General features: G+C 59.1%; 1 protein-coding gene across 1 annotated transcript; it reads right to left on the bottom strand.

Moving 5' to 3' along the window:
- Positions 1–3,412: 3,412 nt before the first annotated feature.
- On the bottom strand, positions 3,413–4,411 carry LOC142003799 (free fatty acid receptor 2-like). Its single transcript, XM_074981078.1, has one exon. It carries the CDS (start codon positions 4,406–4,408, stop codon positions 3,413–3,415), a length of 996 nt encoding a protein of 331 aa, XP_074837179.1. The 5' UTR covers positions 4,409–4,411.
- Between the last annotated feature and the right edge of the window lie 17,175 nt (positions 4,412–21,586).

The following is a 21,586-nucleotide window of genomic DNA, read 5'->3' as shown; positions in this document are numbered from 1 at the left end:
ACCTACTTCCCCAGGACTCAACTAGTGCTGGGGTGAGCCCCCCCCAAAACACAGCGCCCCCTAGTGCCACCCTGGGGCATCAGAACCAGCCCTGCCTGCTAGGGACAGCCCTGTCCTGTCCTGCAGCACAGCGCCCCCTAGTGCCACCCTGGCTCAGCTGTGAGTTCACCCAGCTGAGCGCACTGTGCTCGAGGCAGCTGCTGTGGTGTGTGAAGGGCTTGTTAGTGTGGTGAGAGTTTGTGCAGCTGTGTGTGTGTGTGTGTGTGTGAGAGCACGCACACGCATGCATGCACAGCTCTGTGTGTGTGTGCAGCTGTGTGTGCGCATAGCTCTGTGTGTGTGTGTGTGCAGCTGTGTGTGCGCATCTGTGTGTGTGTGTGTGTATGCACAGCTCTGTGTGTGCAGCTGTGTGTGTGTGTGTGTGCAGCTCTGTGTGTGTGTGCAGTTTTGTGTGTGCGCGTGTGCAAACAGCTCTGTGTGTGTGTGTGTGTGTGTATATGTGCACAGCTGTGTGTGCAGCTCTGTGTGTGAGCCTGTGTGTGTGTGTGTGCATGTGTGTGTGTGCAGCTGTGGGGGCAACCCTCCTTGTCTCTTCTGCCCCCGGCGCCCTGCTGAAGGGTTGCCTGTGTCTGTACAGAGAATCAAGCCCCTCCACCGCCCTGCCCCCCCCCCACTCCCCACACCACTGCTCATCTCAGTAAGGGGGTGGGAGCCCTTTGTGGGGGAGGGGGCTTTACGGTGCCGTTGGGGAAGGAGGGGGCTGTATATTTGCAGCTCGCTGTGCAATGAGGTTTGCTGGGGCTCAGCCTAGTTTGTAGCAGGCGCCAGAGCCAGCACTCCCGCCTGAGACAGGCCACAGTGCCTGAGCTCGGTGGGGCTGGTTATAAGTGTTAACAGAAGCTGTGTGGGTCGGCTCCTGCTCTGGAGAAGCCCTGGGCAGGGCAGGGGGGCATCACCCTGGCAGAGTCCCATAGTATTGGACTCAGCCAGCAGCCCAGGCCCTGCCCAGCCCAGCCCAGCTATCCATTAACCACCACCACCACACCCACACCCCACCCACTCCCCCCGCTGGCCGTGATATCAGCTCCTGGAGACATTTTGTTTACATGCCAGGCTGGGTTCACGCCCTGCACTTAATTAAACGGAACCAGCACCGACAGGCATGTGTCCTACATGGTCCCTTTCCAGGGAAGAAGCCAGGCTCCCGGCACCCCCCAGTCTACCCCAGAGACCTGAGGAAAAATTAAAAAAAAAAAATTGTGATTAGCTCATAAATCAATGGTTTTATTTCACACGCAGCTAAAGCCACTGCCACAGGGGCACCAGGACCACTTCTGATGGCAGGAGGGGCAGGCCCGTGCCTGTTGTACATGTGTCTGTTAAACGCCCATGCCCAGCCATCTGGAGGATAACAGCCCTACTACCGCTGCGAAAGGGACACTGCCTTGAGATCCTGCACGCCCTTCACTGTGGTGCTAGAATTTGGGCGTTAAAATTCCGCTCAGTCACTGCTAGCCCACCGCTGCCACCAATCAGTGCCAGCCTAGGCTGGTGACAGATTTTCCCGGCCCCTGGCCAGTCATTGCGGGGGGAAGCCTCAGCTCTACACGCCCCCAGGAAGGGCAGGGCCTCAGGCGGGGCGGTAGGGCTAGGGGTATCCTCCCCTAGCCAGCCCTCAGGGCTTCCTGGACCACATTGTCCGCAGCTCCAGCAACAGTTTAAAGGGCCCTGGGCTCCACCTGCAGCTGCTGGTGCATTAGTGGTAGAGGCAGCCTAGAGTCCTGGGCCCTTCTAAATCACCAGGAACTGAGGCAACTGCCCCTTCTCTGGCCCCTGGCCCCATCAGCAGCCCTGGCGCCAGCAATTCCACTTGGGATTTGCATTGACGGGGCAGGTCCAGAGTCCGCATCCTTGTGCATGGTGGATACACAGCCTGACAGCACCGTTCCTTTAGCGCAAGCTGCAGGCTCTGGCATTCCAACCCCACCGAGGAGTTAACTACATTTCCATAGAGGCCAACACGCGCCGATCCTGGGGGCTAAGGAGAAGCTCTCATAGACCACAAAGGTTAAACTCGGGGCCACGTGCCACCCACAGAACCTGACCCTACTTTATCTGTCGCTGAAAGGTTCCCTGAAATGCGACCAGCCCAGCCTGTTTGCCCTCCCTGAAGCGACCCCCATTTGGTTCTTTTGGTCACAGCCTGGGCCCAGCCATGGCGAAGGAATGACCATGAGGGGTTGGAGGGCGCCAGGGGGACCATCCACGTGAAATAAGGCCATGTTTGGCCAATCACTCGTGAGCCCGCAGCAGCCGGAGAAGCAGGGTGACCGTATCCCCCCCGGCCAAATACGGGACATGGGGAATGACCCCCGTCCTGGCCAAAAAGGATGGACGGTCACCCTCCCTGGGGAGCTGGGAACAGGGCTGCTGCCCCGCCAGCAAAGCTCCTGGCTTCCCCGAGCTGTGGGTGGCAGCCTGCGCCGCTGCACAGGTCCAGCTCCGAGCTGCTCCAGCTGGGGAAGTCAGGCGGCTCTGGCTCCAACCCCGCTGTGGGCATGGTTCACGCCCCCACTCCAGCTCAAACCCCCTGTGGCTCTGGCTCCAGAGACCCTGCCCCAAACCCCCGCAGGGCTCCTGCTCCAGCTTCAACCTCCACAGCCCCAGCTCAACCCTGCGCAGCTCCCGCTCCAGTCCCATCTCCCGTTGAACCCCCCCACCACCCAAGCCCCAGATCCAACCCCACTGAAGCCCTAGTTCACCCCCCCGTGGCTCTGGTCCCAACCGCTGTGGGCCCACTCAACCCCCCCCCGGGCTCCCACTCCAACCTCCATGGCCCCAGCTCAGCTCCAGGCCCCGCTGGGAGAAGCTGGGAGGCTGCTGAGAGGCCTAGCTCCCAGCTCCCCCAGCTGGGGGAAGCCGGTGAACCACTGTGAAATATGGGGCAATTAGCCCCCTGTGCCAAATAAATCAGGACGCCGCAATGGCGCCCGAAATACGGGGCTGCCCTGCCGAAAACAGGATGGGTGGTCACCCTACAGAGAGGGCCTCTGATGCCATGGCAACCCCGCCGCTGAAACAAGCCGGATCCTCGAGGAGGTCCAGCCGCCAACTCCAGAGCGGAACGTCGGTGAAGTCTAGCGAGTGCAGGTGGCCGGCCAGCACCGAAGGAAGGCCTTTGACACCACGGCGACGCCAACTTTCAGTCGGTCAACGGCCTCTGAAGCCAGCTGAGGCCAACGACTCCGAAGCCCAGGTAGGTTAGAGCCCTGCAACCTCCTGGTGCGTGAGGAAGGCCGATGGCCCTGCCAGGAGGTGTGGGGCCGGACAGAAGATGCCGTCCCTTTCTCAGATTTAGGATCTCTTGCTACTGCAAACCATGGGACAGGCAGGGGTGGTCTCAGCCTGGAAGTCACGTGGTCGATTCCTCAGGCTCATGTGCATTAGCCCCCTCAGCCTCTTTGCCATCTTCCCTGCAGCAAGTCAAGGAGGGGACATGGCACTGGGACATGAGGGAGCTGAGTCTGTGCCTCAGGCCGGTCAGGCAGCTGGCGAAGGCCCGTTGGACGGCGGTGGAGGAGAAGTAGAAGATGGCAGGGTCCAAGGAGGCGTTGAGGGTGGTGAGGAGAAGAGCGTACACCCTCCAGTGGGGGCTCTCGTTCTGGATAAAGCCCACCACGTGGGACAGGTTGTAAGGGGCGAAGCAGATTATGAAGTTGGACAAGGTGGCCACGGCCAGGCCCACGGCCCGCTGCTTCTTCCGGGCCGGGATGTTGGGCAAGGCCACCAGGATGCGGACGAAGTTGATGTAGCAGAAGACGGTGATGGTGAAGGGGATGCAGAAGAGGACCAAGAAGAGCTCCAGCCGAAAAGGCATCAGGATCTGGAGCTGGGGAGTAGAGAAAGTCTCATAGCAGTGGGATTTGTTGGAGGGCGTGGTCCCATTGGGGATGTGGTCAAAGATCTGGATAATGTAGACGATGCTGCAGTGGCAGGAAGACACCACCCAGAAGACCAGGGAGGCAGCGACGGCGTAGGCTGGCCGGCGCCAGAGTTTGTACTTGATAGGAAAAGCCACCCCCAAGTAGCGCTCAACGCTGACGGCCATGAGGAAGAGGGAGCTGATGTAGATGCTACTGTAGTAGATGAAGCTGGTGAGTGGGCAGAGAAAAGGGGGCAAGAGCCACACCATGGCTGAGGCGGCCTCCACCATCTTGAAGGGAAGGAAGATGAGGAGCAAGAGATCGGAGACGGTGAGGTTGAGGAGAAGGATGTCGACCGGGGTGGGTTTCTGACGAACCTTCACCAGGAAGGTGTAGAAGGCCAGGAGGTTGGACGGGAGGCCAGTCAGGAAGGTGAAGATGTAGACACTGAGAACCAGCGGGATGGAAATAGTTGATTCCATCATCTCTTCTTCTACAAATGAGACCAGGCATGTCAGCTGGTGAAAGAACCCAGGAGTCCTGGCTCCAACCTCCCCCTCCCTAGAACCCGGGAGTCCTGGCTCCAACCTCCCCCTCCCTAGAACCCGGGAGTTCTGGCTCCAGCCTTCCCCACCCCTCAATGCCTCCTTGGACCCCACTATCTTGTACTTCTTCTCCCTGCGCCTTTGGTGACTGCCTGGCTGGCCTGAGGCACCCTCATGCCCTAGATCTCACCCTCTCCCAGACATGGGACTACTACCCAGGGAGGTCCAAGCACCCAGGTGTCCTTACCGCTAGCCATGCGAGCCAGCTCAGGGCTCCCGATGCTTGAGCTGACACCAGACGGTTAGCTGGAATTTATATAGCCGGCTCCTGTATTTATTTAACTCAGTTTCCTGTTTAGCCAGTGGCAGGTGTAGCCAGCTGGGGGGGGCCAGAGGCAGAGAGATAGGGCCTGCAGTGCACGAGCTTGCGTGAGCAAACAGAGGGATGGGCACAGCGGGGGGGGGGGGGTACGGAGTGGGCAGCTCACAGGACAGGGAAGTGGCTGGTTTCCAAAGCACCATCACGGAAGGTGGAGGGAAGTGGGGGCTAGTGGGCAGTGTGAGGGGGGAGGGGACTGGGAATCAGCATTCCTGGGCTCTCTCCTTGGTCCTGAGGGGCTCAATTTGTGCTTAAGAAAGGGATGAGGAGGAGCCAAAGCCCAGTAAAACGAGGACACGCAACCCAGGGTTCTTGAACATTCGGCTCCACTCAACCCCCTGGACTCCCCTTGCCGCCCAGTCCCGGGGAGACAACACAGAGATCCTGGCTCCTAGGCGCCCGCCCCAGCCACTAGACAACACTTCCCTCCCAGAGTCAGGGAGAGTCTGCAGGAGTCCTGCCCGTCTCCCGCCCCTGAGCCATGCCAGTGACTCTGAAAAGCAGCCCCCCAAGGGTCTGGGGATCCCCTATCCGCCCCGCGGCACAGACGGGCTGTGCGTACCCTCCCCCCAGCTGCGATGGGTCCCTCCTTCTGCAGGGCGCAGGCAGCTCTACACCTGGCTCCCAGCTCTGGCAATTGATTATTAAATAGATTCATTAAGGAGAAGTTAATAAACATCCCGTAAAGTAAACCACTGCTTGAGCTGAGACTGTCCTTCCACCCACTGTAATCATCAGCCTGCGCTTCCTTACCAATGGCTGTGGGAGGTGCTCAGTACTGCCGGGAACCAGGACTGCTGGGAGGGCAGTGGGGTCATGTGGTGACAGCAGGGAGCTGGGAGCCAGGACCCCTGGGCGGTCTAGCCCTACCTCTGGGAGGGCGGGGGGGGTCAAGCGGTTACAGCTGGGGGAGGCAGCTGGGAGCCCAGACTCCTGGGGTATCTAGGCCCAGCTTTGTTGGGGGGCGGGATTGGAGTAAAGTGCGTTGTGGCTGGGAGCCAGGGCAGTGAGCTGCTAATTATTTTTGATTTTCTTTGGGGGTTCACTTGCACATGGGCTCTGACTGGTTTTTCTGTGGATCAGTGACCCCCCGACTGCAAAACGGTTCCCCATCCCTACCAGCCTCCACTCACTCACCCCAGTTGTAAGCAAACAGCATCAGGCTCAGCTACTGGTTTGAATTCCAGGCCGGCTGGTCCCCAGCACTTTGTGGCAGTCAGGTCTCACTTGGGGCAGGGGGCAGGGGTCCCACTAATTAGTTTCCATCCATGGGCAGAATAAATTTTGTTCTGTGAATGTGCGGATGTGCACTGCTCATAGAAACACACAGGGCCGGAGGGGGCGCTCGGCTAATCAGCCAGGAGGATCCTGAATCTCTCCTGGGTGGCCACCCACGCACTTAGCTTACAGAGAACACTGGCTGGGGGCTCAACTGGGGAAACAGGGGCCTGCACCTCAAAGGGCAAGACTCCCCTGCCCCTTGTAATTTCAACCAGTTCCTCAAATCAGGCCCTGGGCTGGGGTAACGCCCTGCATGGACTGTACCCAACACCTTGGCTGGCTTGTTTTCACTCCCTGAGAGAATCAAACAGAGACAAACCTCTGGGGTTCTATTCTGGCCCTGGGAGGCGACTGGTGTCTAGCGGTTAGAGCTGGGGGGCGCCGTCCAGGACTCCTGAGTCCTAGGAATTGGGATGGGGTACGCTCCAGCCAGCACGTCTCAGCTTGTCGTGCTCTCCTGCCGTTAGACACCATCAGCTCTTCCGCTCTCTGCTATCAGAGGGAAACCCACTTCCCTGCCGGGCCTGTCTTGTTGTTCAGATGTGGTGGCAGGACATGGAACCGCAATGAGCTCAGACCTGCTCATCGGGGGTCTCAGAAGCCTCAGTAATGGAGCTGCTCTACGGAAGACAGTTCAGGCTCTTCCTCTGAGTGGGGGACCCATCCCGTGGGGGATGTGGTGATTGGCACCTCCCCATCCCAGCGCTGGGTGCCCCTGTATATGGATTGCTGCATTCTCTGGTCTCGACAAAAACACCGAGAAGTCCTGTGGCACCTTATAGACTAACAGATTTTTTGGAGCATAAGCTTTCGTGGGCAATGCTCCAAAATATCTGTTAGTCTATAAGGTGCCACAGGATTTCTCGGTGTTTTTGCCAAGGCACACGAACACAGCTACCCCTCTAATACTTGTTCGCCTGTCTCGGGGCTCCCCTCTCCCCACACAGCTGAGCGAGATAAATTCCCCTGCTGTGCTTTGCTCTGCTCCGATTGCTCAGTGCTGGCCAAGCGCATCTCCAACAGAGATCATAAACCTTCACCCCCACTTCACTGGGGGAAGAACAGAGAGTCTGAGCAGGGACCCAGAGATGGTCGTACCGCGGGGAGAACCCAGGAGAACCTGATGTCATCCAGCCCCTACTTTAGCCATTAAATCTCACTCCCCTTTCAAAGCCAGGGGCAGGATACCCACCGGCACCTGAGCCGCTACCTTTTCACCTTGTTCGCTTGTTTCTTTTTTTTAATTTTGCCAAAGCAAAACGTAACATCATACAGAGGCTTGCTCCCCGCAGGTAATCCATCGCCACCCATCAGGGCCGGGAGCAGAAGCCAGAAAACCTGCTCCCCTCCACCTGCTGACTATAACCGCTAGACTTCACTCCCTGGCCAGAGTGGGTTCTGAAATCCAACTTGCCCTGCTCTAACCACTGAACCGCACTCCCCTCCTTACAAGCAGGGCTCGAGAGCCTGTCCTCACCTCCTCTCCACAGCCAGCACGCTGAGAGCCTGTTGAAGGGTTGGAACCCAGGAGTCCAGGCTGCGAGCCCCTCAGGTGATGCACCAGGGCAGAGCAGGTGTCTGATCTCTGGCACCCCAGCAGGGCAGTGAGTTCTCTACAGCCCAGGAGGCTGGTTAAATTGTGTCTGTGGCCGAGATGCAGCAAACTTGTCAGCTCCTTTCCTCTGAAATCTGTGGTGAGAGATGTAATCATTACTTCCTTGTAATGGCTCAAATTCAAGGGAGTACACGCACCCACTCACCTTCCAGTCAGCTGCTACACGCGGCTGGGGACCAGGACTCCCGGGCTCTGTTCCCAGCTCGGAGAGAGGAGCGGGGGCTAGTGGTTACAGCGCTAAAGGGCTGGGCTCCAGAAGAGCGGTGGAGCCTAGTGCAATCCTAGGGTGCTGGGCGAGGTGCTGTGCTGGATTTATGGCTTTCTTTGATGTTCCCCCACTGCAGCATCTTTCTGAAGCGTGATATGAAATACACAAGCAAATCTGAGGCCATATGTCCTCCTTCCGGCTCTGGGGCCCATAAAAGCCCACCACTGAGACACCGACCCTCCTGTTAACCCTTGGTCCAGGAGTCCTGGCTCCCTGCTCTAACCACCAGCCTCACTCCCCTCCCAGAGCTGGGGTGAGACCCCAGGAGTCCCCAGTCCCAGCCCTTCCCCTGCTCTGACCTCTGGAGCAGACGCGTTCAAAGTGTGGCCCCAAAACAAGCCTAGAGTTCATTTTCAGGAGGTTGTGGGGACTGGTGCTAGCTTCACTGGGGGTGGATGGTGGGGGTCTGAATCCCGCCCAAGCCTCAGCTGGACGTAAAGCTTGTCTGCTGTGGCCAACCCCCTTTCGATGCCCCAAATAGTGCCATGGCCTCGGTGCCCTTGGTTGGCCATTGAGCAACCCAGGGCGTTGGGGTGACGTGGAGTTTTTTGCTGTCAGAAGCGGACGTGATGCAATGAAGGCTAAGAACTGCTGAGCTGCAGCGTCATCCCTTCCCACGGAGAAGAAGAGAACCCAGAAGTCCTGGCTCCCTCCCCTTGCAGCTCTAAGCCCCTGGCCCTGAGCAGAGGAGCAGGGACGTTGGGCCAGGCTGGTTCTGCCCTCGGTGAGACAGGAGGAAATGGCTGAGCACAGTGGGCGATATGAGGCCTTTGCAAAACCTTCAGCCTCCAGGCTGCTGGGAAATCCAGCTGGGGGCCCACAAGAGGGCCCAATCCAGCCCAAGGGTGGGTATAGCTCAGAGGGTGGGGGAAGTGGCACAGAACTTTTCCCCTCTAGGAGGTGCTGGTTCTGATCCAACCCGGGGCAGGGGACGAGGCCACCCTAAAGGATGGCAAGCGGCGCATTTAGCTGACTGGGTCCAGAAGGAAGGGCCGGCCATGAGAGCCTCCTCCTCTTCCAGCCTAACTCCCTGCTCTAACCACTAGGCCCCACTCCTCTCCCAGAGCCAGGGCTGGAACCCAGGAGTCCTGGCACCCAACCCCCTCCTCCTCTAACCACTAGGCCCTACTCCTGTCCCACAGCTGGGGCTAGAAGCCAGGAGTCCTGGCCCCCTGGCTGCTGTGTTAGCGCACTCCCTGTGGGAGCCGGGAGCATCAACTACCAGGCTCCTACATCTGACCCAGCCTGTGCCATGGCCCTGGGGAGCAGGCTAGTGGCTGTTACATGGAGATAAGGCAGCCCTGCTGGGGAACATGGCAGGGGCTACACGCAAAGACCCCCATCCAGTCACCGTGGTCCTTACGCAGGGCTGAGTAACAAACCCCTCCCCACCCAAACACACAGGACAGTGCCCTCATCTGCCTGCCATGGGTGCCCCGGCATTTCACGTTGGACGCCCGCCTGGCTGGGGCTATGTTCTGTCCATGGATTTTTTTGTCATTGGAACCAGAGTTGGTTATTTCCCCATGAGCCAGCTGGGAAAAATCTCCTCTGAATGTTGCACAAAGGGTGATAAACTTTCTCGGCAGCAAAGGGCCCCGTTCGGTGAGGCCGAAGGCCAGCTGGGAGTCTGTAGAAGTGAAAGTCAGAAGGCGCCCCCCGTCCCCGGGGCAGTTTCACTAGATACCTTGTATTAAGCTCTGTGACAGGGTGGCTCCCTCCAGGACACTTCCTCCTGGCATGGGGTGGCACGGCCCCATTTCTGCCTCAGTTTCTCTCTTTTCAGGGTTAGTCAATAAATCTCACCCAGGTTTTTCTCCCGGCCATAAATGCCCACCACCACCACCCTGTTGTCTGCCTCTACTGGGGCCCCCTCCTGTCCCAGCATCCCCAGCTCCCCTCCGGCATAAGCGAAGAATGGGCAGCTGGCTCTGGACCAGCCCTGGGGCTGCGTTGTTTTTGCTATCGGCCCTGAGCCAGCCTGATGGGCCTGGAGATTCGGGGCTAGGAGCACGTGGACATTCCTTACACACACACACAGGCCTACAGACACAACCACACCACCAGCTGCCCCACCCCACATGCATTCCCCCAGGGCCAGGAGAGAAGGCTGTGGCGAGGTGGGGCTCTGGTGACTTTTCCAAAGGCTTGCATGCCGAGGGGGGTGAGACTCCTTGCGCTCTCTCTGCAACCGAGTCCTCTTCCCCCAAGCTCCCTGCCTCCCCCATCCTCCATCCCAGACCCAAATCTCCTCCTAGCGAAGTCCAGCCCTTGACCACTTACCAAAATCTTGGCGTGGCCCCCATCAAAAATTACTGCCCACCGCCGAGCTCGACCATCCCTGACAGCTCTTTGGCTAACCTGCTCTTAACAATCTTGAACGCTGGAGATTCCACAGCTTCCCCAGACAAGGGTTTAACCGACATGTCGGCTAGGAAGTTTTTCTTAATGTCCAACCTAGCTGCTATTTATGCCTATTGCTTCTTACCCTATGCTCAGAGGGTACGGTGAGTAATTTTCCTCCCTCCTCCTTGTAAAACTTCTTAGGTACTTGAAAGCTGTTTATCACATCCCCTCTCGACTTCCCTTTTCCAAACTAAACATACCCGATTCACTCAGTCTTCCCTAATAGGTCATGTTCTCTAGAGCAGTGGTTCCCCTGGGGGTCCTGTAGGGTATTGTAGGGGGTCTGGGGGAAAAAAAGGTAAATAAAAATGATGGTAGAAAATAAGTTTCAAATAAATTGAAAAGTTACAAACAATTATTATTTTGATATTAAAGAAGAGGCCGGTAGCAGCTCTGTTTGCAAGCAGAAATTGGGCTGGAAGAAAGTGCTAGGCAGAAATTTCTTGTAATACGCATCCAAAGTGTATCCAAAGCTGAACGAGGGAGGGGCTGGAGGAGGCGTGGTGCTGGGGGTCTCCGCTGGGGGCCTGGGTCAGGCCCTGCGCTGGATGGGGGAGGGGCTGGGACTTTGTCCGACCCCCAAGCTGGCTGGGGGAGGCGCTGGGGAACATGGTAGAACCTTGCCTGGACAGACATATGGACAGACACAACACATATAATATATACATCTCCCAACAGTGTTATTAATTGTTGTCCAAAAATCAGTGTGGTTTCCTTTCTCATGTAAGGAAGTGTACGTAGCAGCTGGAACTGGCTTTGATGGGGGTCTGTGAATGGGCTGGAAGGTGATTGGAGGTCAGCACGAGTGAAAAGCTGGGAACCCCTGTGCTACATCTTCTGTCATAGTTTGTTGCTCTTCTCTGGCCCTTCTCAAATTTCTCCACATCTTTCTTGAAATGTGGTGCCCAGAACTGGTCCAGTTGATGCTTCGTTAGCTCTCAGAAGAGCGGAAGAATGACTCCTCATGTCTTGCTTACGACACTCCTGATACTGCAGCCCGCAAGGATGTTTGCTATTTTTGTCACATCATCACAACGATGACTCATTTTTAGGTTGTAGCTCACTCTGGCCCGAGATCCCTTTCTGCACTGCTCCTTCCTACACAGTCACTTCCTACAGAGACAACAAGAAGTTCTGTGGCACCTTAGAAACTAACAGATAGTTTAGAGCGTAAGCTTTCGTGGGCAAAGACCCACTTTGCCACATCTGAAAAAGCGGGTCTTTGCCCATGAAAGCTCATGCTCCAAAATATCTGTTAGTCTCTAAGGTGCCACAGGACTTCTTGTTGTTTCTGAAGATACAGACTAACTTGGCTACCCCTCTGATTCCTACAGAGCAGTCGCTGTGTTAGTCTGTACCTTCACAACACAAAAAAGCAGTCCTGTAGCACCTTACAGACTAACAAAATAGGGGAGACCCACTTCTTCAGATCTGAAGACAGGGCTGTACTGGAAACGCACTCTCTCCAGATCTGAAGAAGTGGGTCTGCCCCACGAAAGCCCATCACCTAACACATTATTTTGTTAGTCTTTAAGGTGCTACAGGACTGCTTTTTAGTTTTGTGAAGTCACTTCCCCTTTGTACGTGTGCAACTGACTGTCCCCCGCCTCCACCGTTGTGCTTTGCATTTGTCCTTATTGAACTTCATCCTATTTACCTCTGGCAGTCTGCTACACTTGGGTTCGGGGATTTGGCTAGAATGGGTGAACAGAGAGAAGAGGGATATGGTGGGGATGGGAGGGGGCCTTGGTGGGTCAGGGTTGGACTATGTGTGGGGTCACGGGCTAGGGAATTTGCCTCCCAAAGCAGCATTTTTACCCAACACTTGTGTGATGGGGTTCAGGGGTCCCCGTGCGCTGCACCCCGGCCGCAGGCAGGAGTGACTCTCACTCAGCAGGTAGAACAGGAGGTTTATTAGGTGACAGAGGCCCAGTTTCTCACAGAAGAGTCAGTGCAGCAGTCACAGACAGTCATTCCAACCCGTCCTGGGGAGAGCAGCCCGAGGGGGGCCCCTCTGCGGTGTAGCTTCCCCCTCGCCCGGCTGGCTGCCTTCCAGCTCCCTCTCCCCTCCAGCTTCTAACTGCCGCCTCCAATTCAAAACCAGCTCGGCTCCTCCCTCCTCTTTGTTCAGGGCAGAGGTGTTACCTGCCAGCTTAGGTCATAGCCCCAGGGTCACCCTTAGCCGCTGGGAGCTGCTCTGCTTGTCTCACACATCCAGCCTGAGTCTCACACATGCAACCCCCCCACTCCACCACAACTTGTGGCAGAGTGAGCTTGGGACAGGCCTTGAGTGACAATTGCCACATCGTCCCTATTGAGATGTGAATGCACTGGACAGAGTTCAGCAAAAGACAACAAAAATGAGTAGGGGGCTGGAGCACAAGTTATGAGGAGAGGTTGAGGGATTTGGGCTTATTTAGGTTGCAGAAGAGACGAGTGAGGGGGGATTTGATAGCAGCCTTCAGCTTCCTGCAGGGGGCTCTAAGAAGGATGGAGAGAGGCTGTTCTCAGTAGTGACGGACGGCGGAACAAGGAGCAACGGTCTCAAGTTGCGGTGGGGGAGGTCTAGGCTGGATATGAGGAAAAACTATTTCCCCAGAAGGGTGGTGAAGCACTGGAATGTGTTGCCGAGAGAGGTGGTGGAATCTCCATCCCTAGAGGTTTCTAAGTCCCGGCTCGACCAAGCCCTGGCTGGGATGACTTAGTTGGGATTCAGAGAATCATAGAATCACAGGGCTGGAAGGGACCTCAGGAGGTCATCTCGTCCAGCCCCCTGCCCCAAGCAGGATTAAACCCAACTTGATTGACAAGATGATCTCCTGAGGCCCCTGTGAGGATTCTGTGATTCTAAGGAGCATCCAGGAGTTCTGGGACACGGGCACAGAGGTGACACTGGTGTGGCCCGAGGTGGAGGGCCTAGAAGAGAGAGTTCCCAATGCAGATCTGACCCTGAGGGGAGTGTTCAGTCACCCCATCAAAGTGCCTTTAGCAAGAATACGTCTGAAATGTGGGGCTAAGGAGGGGCCCAAGGAGGTTGGGGTGCATGATCAGCTACCCACAGAGGTGCTACTGGGGAGCGAGCTGGAGGACCTTCTGGGTGGCAGTCGGAGCATCCTGGTCCTCTCCGGGAACCAGGGCCAGCGAGGGAGGCAGGAGCTTCCAAAGTGGGGGAATGAAACACTGGGGGTAAGGCTAGACGGGGGTAGGCCACAGACTCTGTTCCAAAGTGGGGAAACTCAGGCACAACCCCCGCCCCGGACTGCACCTTCAAACCCAGCAGCTGAATTCCAGGCGGGAGAATACCTCCGTGGAGAAGCTGAAGGTCTTTGCTTGCCACAGCGGCGGAAGATCCCAGGGGACAGACCACAGGCAGAGATTCCTGTGGAAGAAGGGATTCCTGTACCCAGAATGGGCTGCTCCGGGGGGACCCTGAACCTTAGAAGGAGGCAGTTGGAAGTTCCCCAGAGGTACTGCCGCTGGCTGTTGTACTTGGCCCAAGATGGGGCATCAGGGAGTCCAGTGAACCAGAACTTCTGCTGGCTCAGGTCTTTGACGTGGCCCACCAATACTGCAGATCCTGTGCCCCTGCCAGAAGGCGGGGAAGGCCCAGGCTGTGCATAAAGCATCCCTGAGACCTCTGCCCACCAGACAGGAGCTTTTCCAGAAGGTGGCTAGGGACACAGCAGGGTGTGGGCAGTGGTTGGAGTGCAGGAGGGGGCTCACAACTGGGGCAGGGCATTGGGGTGCAGGAAGGGGCTCGGGGGGTGGTGCTTACCATGGTTCCTGGGAAGTGGCCACCAGGTCCATTCACTTGGAGTTACCATGGACAGTTCTCTGAAAACTTCCCCGCAGCGGCAGTCAAAAAAGAAAACGGGATGTTACAAATCATTAAAAAAGGGATCGAGAATAAAGACAGAGAACATCTTCCCGCCCTTATATAAAACCATGATGGTACGTCCACACCTTGAATACTGCATACAGATGTGGTCCCCTGCTTGCAAAAGAGGTACCCTGGCATTGGAAAAGGTTCAGAAAAGGGCAACTAAAATGATGAGGGGTATGGAACGGGTCCCATGTGAACACAGGTGAAAGAGACTGGGACTTTTTAGAAAAGAGGAGACTAAGGGGGATATGACAGAGGTCTACAAAACTATGAGAGATGTGGAAAAAGTGAACAAGGAAAAATTATTTACTTGTCCCCGTAAGACCAGAACTAGAGGTCACCGCATGAAATTAATGGGCAGCAAGTCTAACACATATAGAAGGAAATTCTTCACACAGCGCACAGGCAACCTGTGGAACTCCTTGCCAGAGGAGGCGGTGAAGTCTGGGACTGTAAAAGAGCTAGATAAATTCACGGAGATAGGGTCCCTGTTAGCCAGGATGGGTAGGAACGGTGTCCCTACCTGTTTGTCAGAGGCTGGAGACAGATGGCAGGAGAGAGATCATTACCGGTTCGGTTCACTCCTTCTGGGGCAGCCGGTATTGGCCGCTGCCAGTGGACAGGACACTGAGCTGGATGGACCTTTGGTCTGACCCAGTGTGGCTGTTCTTATGTTCCATCTATCTAGGGGCGCAGGAGCAGCCAGGGAGGTGCCATGCCCAGCCATTGCACCTGCAGGAGCCACCCCTTCAGCTCCCCTTGGTTGCAGTTCCCAGCCAATGGGAGCTATGGAGCCAGTGCTGAGGGTGGAGCCAGGGCATAGAGTTTCTCTCCATGTACGAAAGGCTGAGAGGTGTGAGCGTTACTTCCTTGTGCCTCGCAGCAGGTGAGGAACAGCATGTCCCCAAGAGGTTGGGGTGTCTCCCCAGACCCACCTCTTGCACCCTGCTGGGGGCCAGGACTCCTGGGTTCTATCTCCGGCCCAGGCAGGGGAGGGTGAGCTAATGGTTAAAGCAGAGGAGCAGGGGGCCCAAGCTAAAATCCCTCTAAGCTGTGCAGCCATGCAGCTGCCTATGGAGCCACACTCAGGGGTTCAAGCCTGTGGCTGTGGAAAGACCCTTCTGCCTGCCAGCCCCCACTCAGATCTGCCCCACAGCTGCTGCAGCCAGGGACAGGCACCCCCTCCATGACCCCACCCAGGCTAGCCCAGACTAGCCACGGCTGGGAGGCAGGTGCCACTTCCCTGACCCGGCCCACTGTACCTGCTCGAGAGTTGCCTCTCATCGGGCCCTGAGCAGCTGGGGTGGGAGAGGGGTGGAGGGTGCTGTCTCTCGCTGGAGCATCCTGTACCCCAAAATCCTTCGTCCTCAGCTTGAGCCCACACCCCCGGGCAGAGCCCTCCCGCTGCATCCCAGCCCTCAGCCCCCTCTTGCACCCCAAGCCCCTTCTCCTGGCCCTGGCCCTACCCCAGAGCCTGTACCTGCAGCAGACCCCTCACCCCCTGCACCCCAACCCTCTGCCTGCGCCCCCTCCTGCATCCCCACCCTCAGTCCCAGCCCTGCCACACACTCTCCATGGGTGGAATGACTTTTGTCCCGTCACACATTCCCCCAGCAGTACTGAGCATAACAGAAGTTGTCTCCCCTAATCTGGCTGGAGAGAGGTCTCTAGTGGTTAGAGCAGCGAAGGGCTGGGCAGGCGAGCACTGGAAGAGCAGTGCAGCCTAGTGGTTCAGTCCCAGGGCCTGGGGAGATGCCGCCGTTTGTTTCCTCTCTCCAGCTGCAGAGCCTCTCCAAAGCACAGCATGAAATAAACATCAAATCCGAGTCCATATTTCCTCCCTCGGGCTCCGGGCCCATAAAATCCCACCCAGGAGCACCCAGCCGGGCACGGCTGCTGCTGCTGAGTCGCTGGGAACCTGCCTGCTGGCTGATGATGGAAGCAAGGGGGCCAGATCCCAGCTGGGGTCGCTCGGCCGTGGCTCCGCTGGAGCCGTAGCCGGGATGCCAGAGGTGATGGGTCCCCAGGTCTGTTCTGGGGTGGCCTTTTAGGGGAGAGGACGCTGACATCGACTGGCCAGGCCTGGGAAAACAATGAGGTGTCCCAGGGTTTGGCCAGGCATCCTGAGGCTGGGTGAGAGGGGGCTCCCCAGCCTGGCCCTCGCTGTGCCGCCCTTGTTCTGGGAGGGACAAAGGAGCCTATTTGCAGGACTCTGGGTCTGGTGTCCCGTCCCTCCCCCCTGCCCTGCTGGCAGCTGCGGCAGTGACAATTTGCATAGTTCTGGTAGCATCAGAGCTGTGCAAGAAAGGTGGTGTCCCAGGCCATTCCCCGTGGCATGTGAAGAGATGGGCTTCGGGCGGGAGCGTTCATCACTGCAGAATAGGCTATGAAGCTGCCTAACGACTGGCTTTGGCTCAGTGGTCCTGGTGCCCAGCCCCTTGCTCTAACCACTAGACAGCACTTCCCTCCCATGGGAACTGGAGAGTCCTGGACCACACTCCCCTCCCATGGCTAGGGATAGAACCCAGGAGTCCTGGGCTCTCACATCTCACCCCATCTGTGCCGTCACCCTGGGGGGGCTGAGGAAGGCGCCCAGCGGCTGATGCATGGAGTCCAGGGCTGGCTCACTGTGGCCCCCCCCCACTTCTTCCCCAGGTCCAAAAAGCTGGCCCCCCTCCACTCCCCTGGATATGGGCCACCAGTCCAACCCCCGCAGGGCAGTGCCCTCATTTGCCTGCCACCAGCCCCCCGACACCGCACACGGCAGCTCCCCCCGGTGCCCTCGTCAGCGTGCCATGCCAGCAGCCCACAGGTGTTCCCTCACCCCAGCAGCAGTATGGAGCAGCGTGCGCTAGTGGGGGGCTCTCCCCAGCAAGCAGGGCTGCCCCTGATATCTCACCTGTCATCATGGGGCGCTGTGCTGCAGGGGCGGGGAGGCGACTGTCCCAGATGGCAGGGCTGGCCCCAGTGCCCTGTGGTTTATCAGCTACAATCTGCCTGCATCTGCAGCCGGGGATTTCTACCCCAGGCTTCGGCTGCTAGCCCCGAATCTCCAGAGCCAGCTGGCAGGTTCAGGGCGATAGCTGGTGCTGGGCCAGAGAGCGTTTTCCATCATTGGCTTATGTCAGAGCATCATCCACAGAGACACGGGGGAGGCAGGAGGCCAGGGCTGAGCTAGCAGGGGCTGCGGGTAGGGAGTGAGGGGCACCAGCAGAGGCAGGCTGGGAGAACAGGGTAAGCTGCAAGCTCTCTGCCAGCCCCTCCTCTGCTGACTCTCTCTGGCCAAAGCCCCAGCAGGCACCAGTCCAGGGCTGACCCCCTGGCCTGGCTGGGTTTCACCGCCTGCCCCCCAAACGCTGCCCTGGGCTGGCACTGCCCTGCCATCCCCAGCTCCTCGCAGGCCAGCAGAGCCCAGCAGCCCTGAGCGGCCGCAGATCCTGTCTCCCTCCACGGCACCCGGCCCTGCACAGGGGGGAAGCAAAGCTCAGAGCCTGGGGAGGACGGGCAGCCCAGCCAGACCCAGCCAGGCCAGCCCAGCTGGCTCCTCCAGGCTCACTCTGCCCCCAGTGCCCCTCAGTCCTGAACCACAGCCCCCTGCTAGCCCAGCCCTGGGCCTCCCCCGGCCCCACCAGCTCTGCGGATGCTCCAGCATAAGCGAAGGACAGGCAGCCGGCTCTGGACCAGCCCTGGGGCTGTATCGCTTTTGCTATCGGCCCTGAGCCTGCCAGGCAGCCGTAGAGATTCAGGGCTAGGAGCTGAAGCCCAGGTTAGAAATCCCCAGCTGCAGACGGAGGCAAACTGTAGGTGAGAAACTCCGGGGGCAGCCAGCGCTGGGCAAGCCCTGTCTGCTGGGGAGACCCCACCGGAGCCCCCCACAGCACAGTGCCCCCTAGGGCTGCCTGGGGCATCAGGGTCAGCTCTGTTCAGGGAGCCCCAACCCTGCCCCAGCAGCACAGTGCCCCCCGAGCGCCGCCCTGAGGAGTGCAGTGCATTCACCCCCCCAAGCACGCACACAGATCCAGAGTCTGCTAACGTGTGAATGGGGTCCTGGCCTTATCTCCATGTAACAGCCACTGGCACCCTCCCCGCCCCTGGGGCCATGGCTCAGACAGGGTCTACAGGCAGAGGGGTGCCCTGGGTTAGAGCACAGGCCTACGGGCCACAGGCTACTTCAGCCGCAAAGCGCCGGATGGCTCCAATAGCTGCTAGGCACATACTCTGCTGGGACACCCGTCCCCTGTTATTCCAGGGATCTGACTCTTCCATACCTGGACTCACTAGCCGTGTCTACACATGCACGCTACTTCAAAGTAGCGGCACTAACTTCGAAATAGCGCCCGTCGCGGCTACACGCGTCAGGCGCTATTTCAAAGTTAACTTCGACGTTAGGCGGTTAGACGTCGAAGTCGCTAACCCCATGAGGGGATAGGAATAGCGCCCTACTTCGACGTTCAACGTCAAAGTAGGGACCGTGTAGTCGTTGCGCGTCCCGCAACATCGAAATTGCCGGGTCCTCCATGGCGGCCAACAGCTGGGGGGTTGAGAGACGCTCTCTCCAGCCCCTCAGCTCAATGGTGGCCACGTAGAACGGCCCCTTAAAGGTCCCCTCCCCCTCCCTTCCTCTGCAGGAAGCTGAGGGAACGTGCAGGCGTCAGCCCAGACACGCGGCCAGCCTGCACCACCCTCAGCCACCCACCCTGCTGCGATGGCTGCCCGGCAGCCCCCCCAGCGCCCCCAGGGGACCCCCCCCAAGGGGAGCCAGGGCAGCCAGCCCAGCCAGAAGGGCAGCCAGGCTGGCAAGCGGCAGCGGGGCCCCTCCTGGACGGAGGCCGAGCTGCGGGACCTGCTGGGGCTCTGGGGCGAGGAGGAGGTGCTCCAGGTAATGGGGAGCAAGAGGCGGAACGCGGATGCGTTCGCTCGGCTGGCCGAGGGCCTGGCTGCCTGGGGTCACCCTGCCCGCACTCCTGACCATGTCAAGAGTAAGGTGAAGGAGCTGCGGCAGGGTTACGCCCGGGCCCGGGATGCGGCCAGCCGATCTGGGGCCGCCCCCGTCACTTGCCCCTTTTACAGGGAGCTCAGGGACATCCTGGGCCCCCGGCACACCTCCTCCCCTCCGGCCACCCTTGACACCTCAGCTGACGAGCCCCAGCAGGCCCTGCAGCCGGAGTCCGCCCCAGAGGCAAGCCCCGCACCCCGGGGGCCCCCCCCGGAGCGCACCCCCGGGACATCGCGGCAGGAGGAGGAAGAGGAGGAGGAGGGGTGCTCCTCCTCTGCGGAATCCAGCCTGCAGATCCTCCTCGTGCCATCCCGGAGCAGCAGCCGGGCCTCCGCCCCCCGGGGATCTCCGGACCGTGGGAGCGGACCGACAGGTAGGTACCCCCGTGTGGTGTACACCCCTGGGCTTGAGGGGCGGGGGTAAGAGATATGTGTCCAGGGCCCCCCACATGCTCACATGGCCATGGCCCCAAGGACAGCAGGGCCATGTCCCTCACAGCACTGCATCCATCAGCCCCTGCCCCCCCCCACCCCGCACGACAGTGCCATGCCCCATCCCCGAGGCAGGGGGGAGCGGAACCTCGAGGGGCCCCCGGGAGGAGGGGGTGGGACACCCCGCAGCAGCAGCAGCAGCAGCAGCAGCAGCAGCAGCAGCATGTGATGGAGTCGGGGGAGTGCAAAAGGGAGACTCAGGCTACATATGAGCAACAAGAGCCGAATAGCTCCCAGGAGCAAAGGAGGATCCTGGGGCTACAGCTGGCAGGTGACACCTCTGCCCTGAACAAAGAGGAGGGAGGAGCCGAGCTGGCTTGGAATTGGGGGGGGAGGGCGGGGGCCACAGGTAGAGGCTAGGGGAAGGGAGAGCTGGAAGGCAGCCGGCCTGAGGAGGGGGAAAGCTGCATCCCAGAGGGGCCCCCCTTGGGGTCTTCTCCCCACGACGGGTTGGAAGGACTGTCTCTTCTGACAGCTGGTGCTGTCACTCCTGGGAGAAACTGGGCATCTGTGGCCTAAGAAACCTCTCCTGCTGTCAGACCCTGCGGGGTGAAGTGAGAGTCGCTCCCACCAGGGGACGGGGTGCAGGGCAGGGGGACCCCTGAACCCCATCCATCACAGCAGCATCTCCCGGGGACGGGGATGGGGAACCTGCAGCACAGGGCTGGGGGGACAAAGGCCACGGCTCGGGGCCCACACTAACGCCTGTCTCCATTCTTCTTCCCCCCCTCCTCTCCTGTGTCCTGCACCTGCACCATCGGAAGGACCGGAAGAGAGCGCCAGCGAGGCATCAGTCGTCCCGGAGACCCCTCCGGGGCCATCGCTCCAGCCCAGCCCCTCGGCCGAGGACCGACCGGCCCCACGGTGGGCTAGACGGCGGACCCCGCACCACCACCACCCGATGGCGACGGACGCCCAGCTGCTGGCCATCCACCGACGGCAGCTGGAGGTCGTGGAGCAGCAGCTGCAGCAGCGGGCGCTGGCCTGGTGCCAGGAGGCATGGGGGGCCTACATGGAGACTTTTAACCGGCTGGTGGACTACCTGGCCCCCCATGCTGCACCAGCCGCTGCAGCGCCCGCCCTGCCTGCTCCACCAGCCCCACCACCAGCTGCTCCGCCCATCGCCGTCCCGTCCGCCGTCGCCCCGCCACCCGCCGCCGAGGGCCGGAGTGCCGAGGGACCCCTGGAGCCACCTGAGACTCGCCGGGCATCCTATCTTCCGGTCCGGCCTGCCCCCAGCCAGCCCCGGACAGGGCTGCGACCGCGGCGGGGCTCCCGGCCGGCCACGCCCAGTGCCGGGCTATAGGGGCGAGGGGCCCGGGATGTGGCCCCCCCCTTGTATATAGTTTACAGTTCTTCTTTGGTGCCCCCCGTTTGCCCCGTCCCCCCCATGTAAATAGTTCTCCCCTTTATCCTCCCTGGTTTTCTTTTTATTATTGAGGACACTTGTTTGTTAGTATTGTTTTATTTTTGTACATATTAGTTTGTTTCTACATGTTGTATATAGTTTGTTCTTGTTTTATATATTTACAGTTAAAAAAAAAAGTTCTCAAAGAAAAACCAGTTTACGTTCAGCCACAAGTGCGTGCTGTCATTTGTCCAGGAAAAGTGGGAGGGGGGTGTGGTGGGGTGCTCCATGGTGTGGGCGTTGGGGCAGGAGTGTGGTGGAGGAAGGGGTGGGCAGTGGGGGCCTGGGCAGAGTTCACCCCGCGGCCTCATCATTGAAGTGGGCCCGCAGGGCCTCCCGGACCCAGGTCCCTTCGGGGTCCACCTGCCGACTGGGGGCAGCAGGTGGCTGG

Source organism: Carettochelys insculpta, chromosome 30 (assembly GCF_033958435.1).
Source record: "Carettochelys insculpta isolate YL-2023 chromosome 30, ASM3395843v1, whole genome shotgun sequence".
Taxonomy (NCBI): domain Eukaryota; kingdom Metazoa; phylum Chordata; order Testudines; family Carettochelyidae; genus Carettochelys; species Carettochelys insculpta.
Note: the sequence above shows the minus strand (reverse complement) of the source record. Positions and strands in the feature narration are given on the sequence as shown.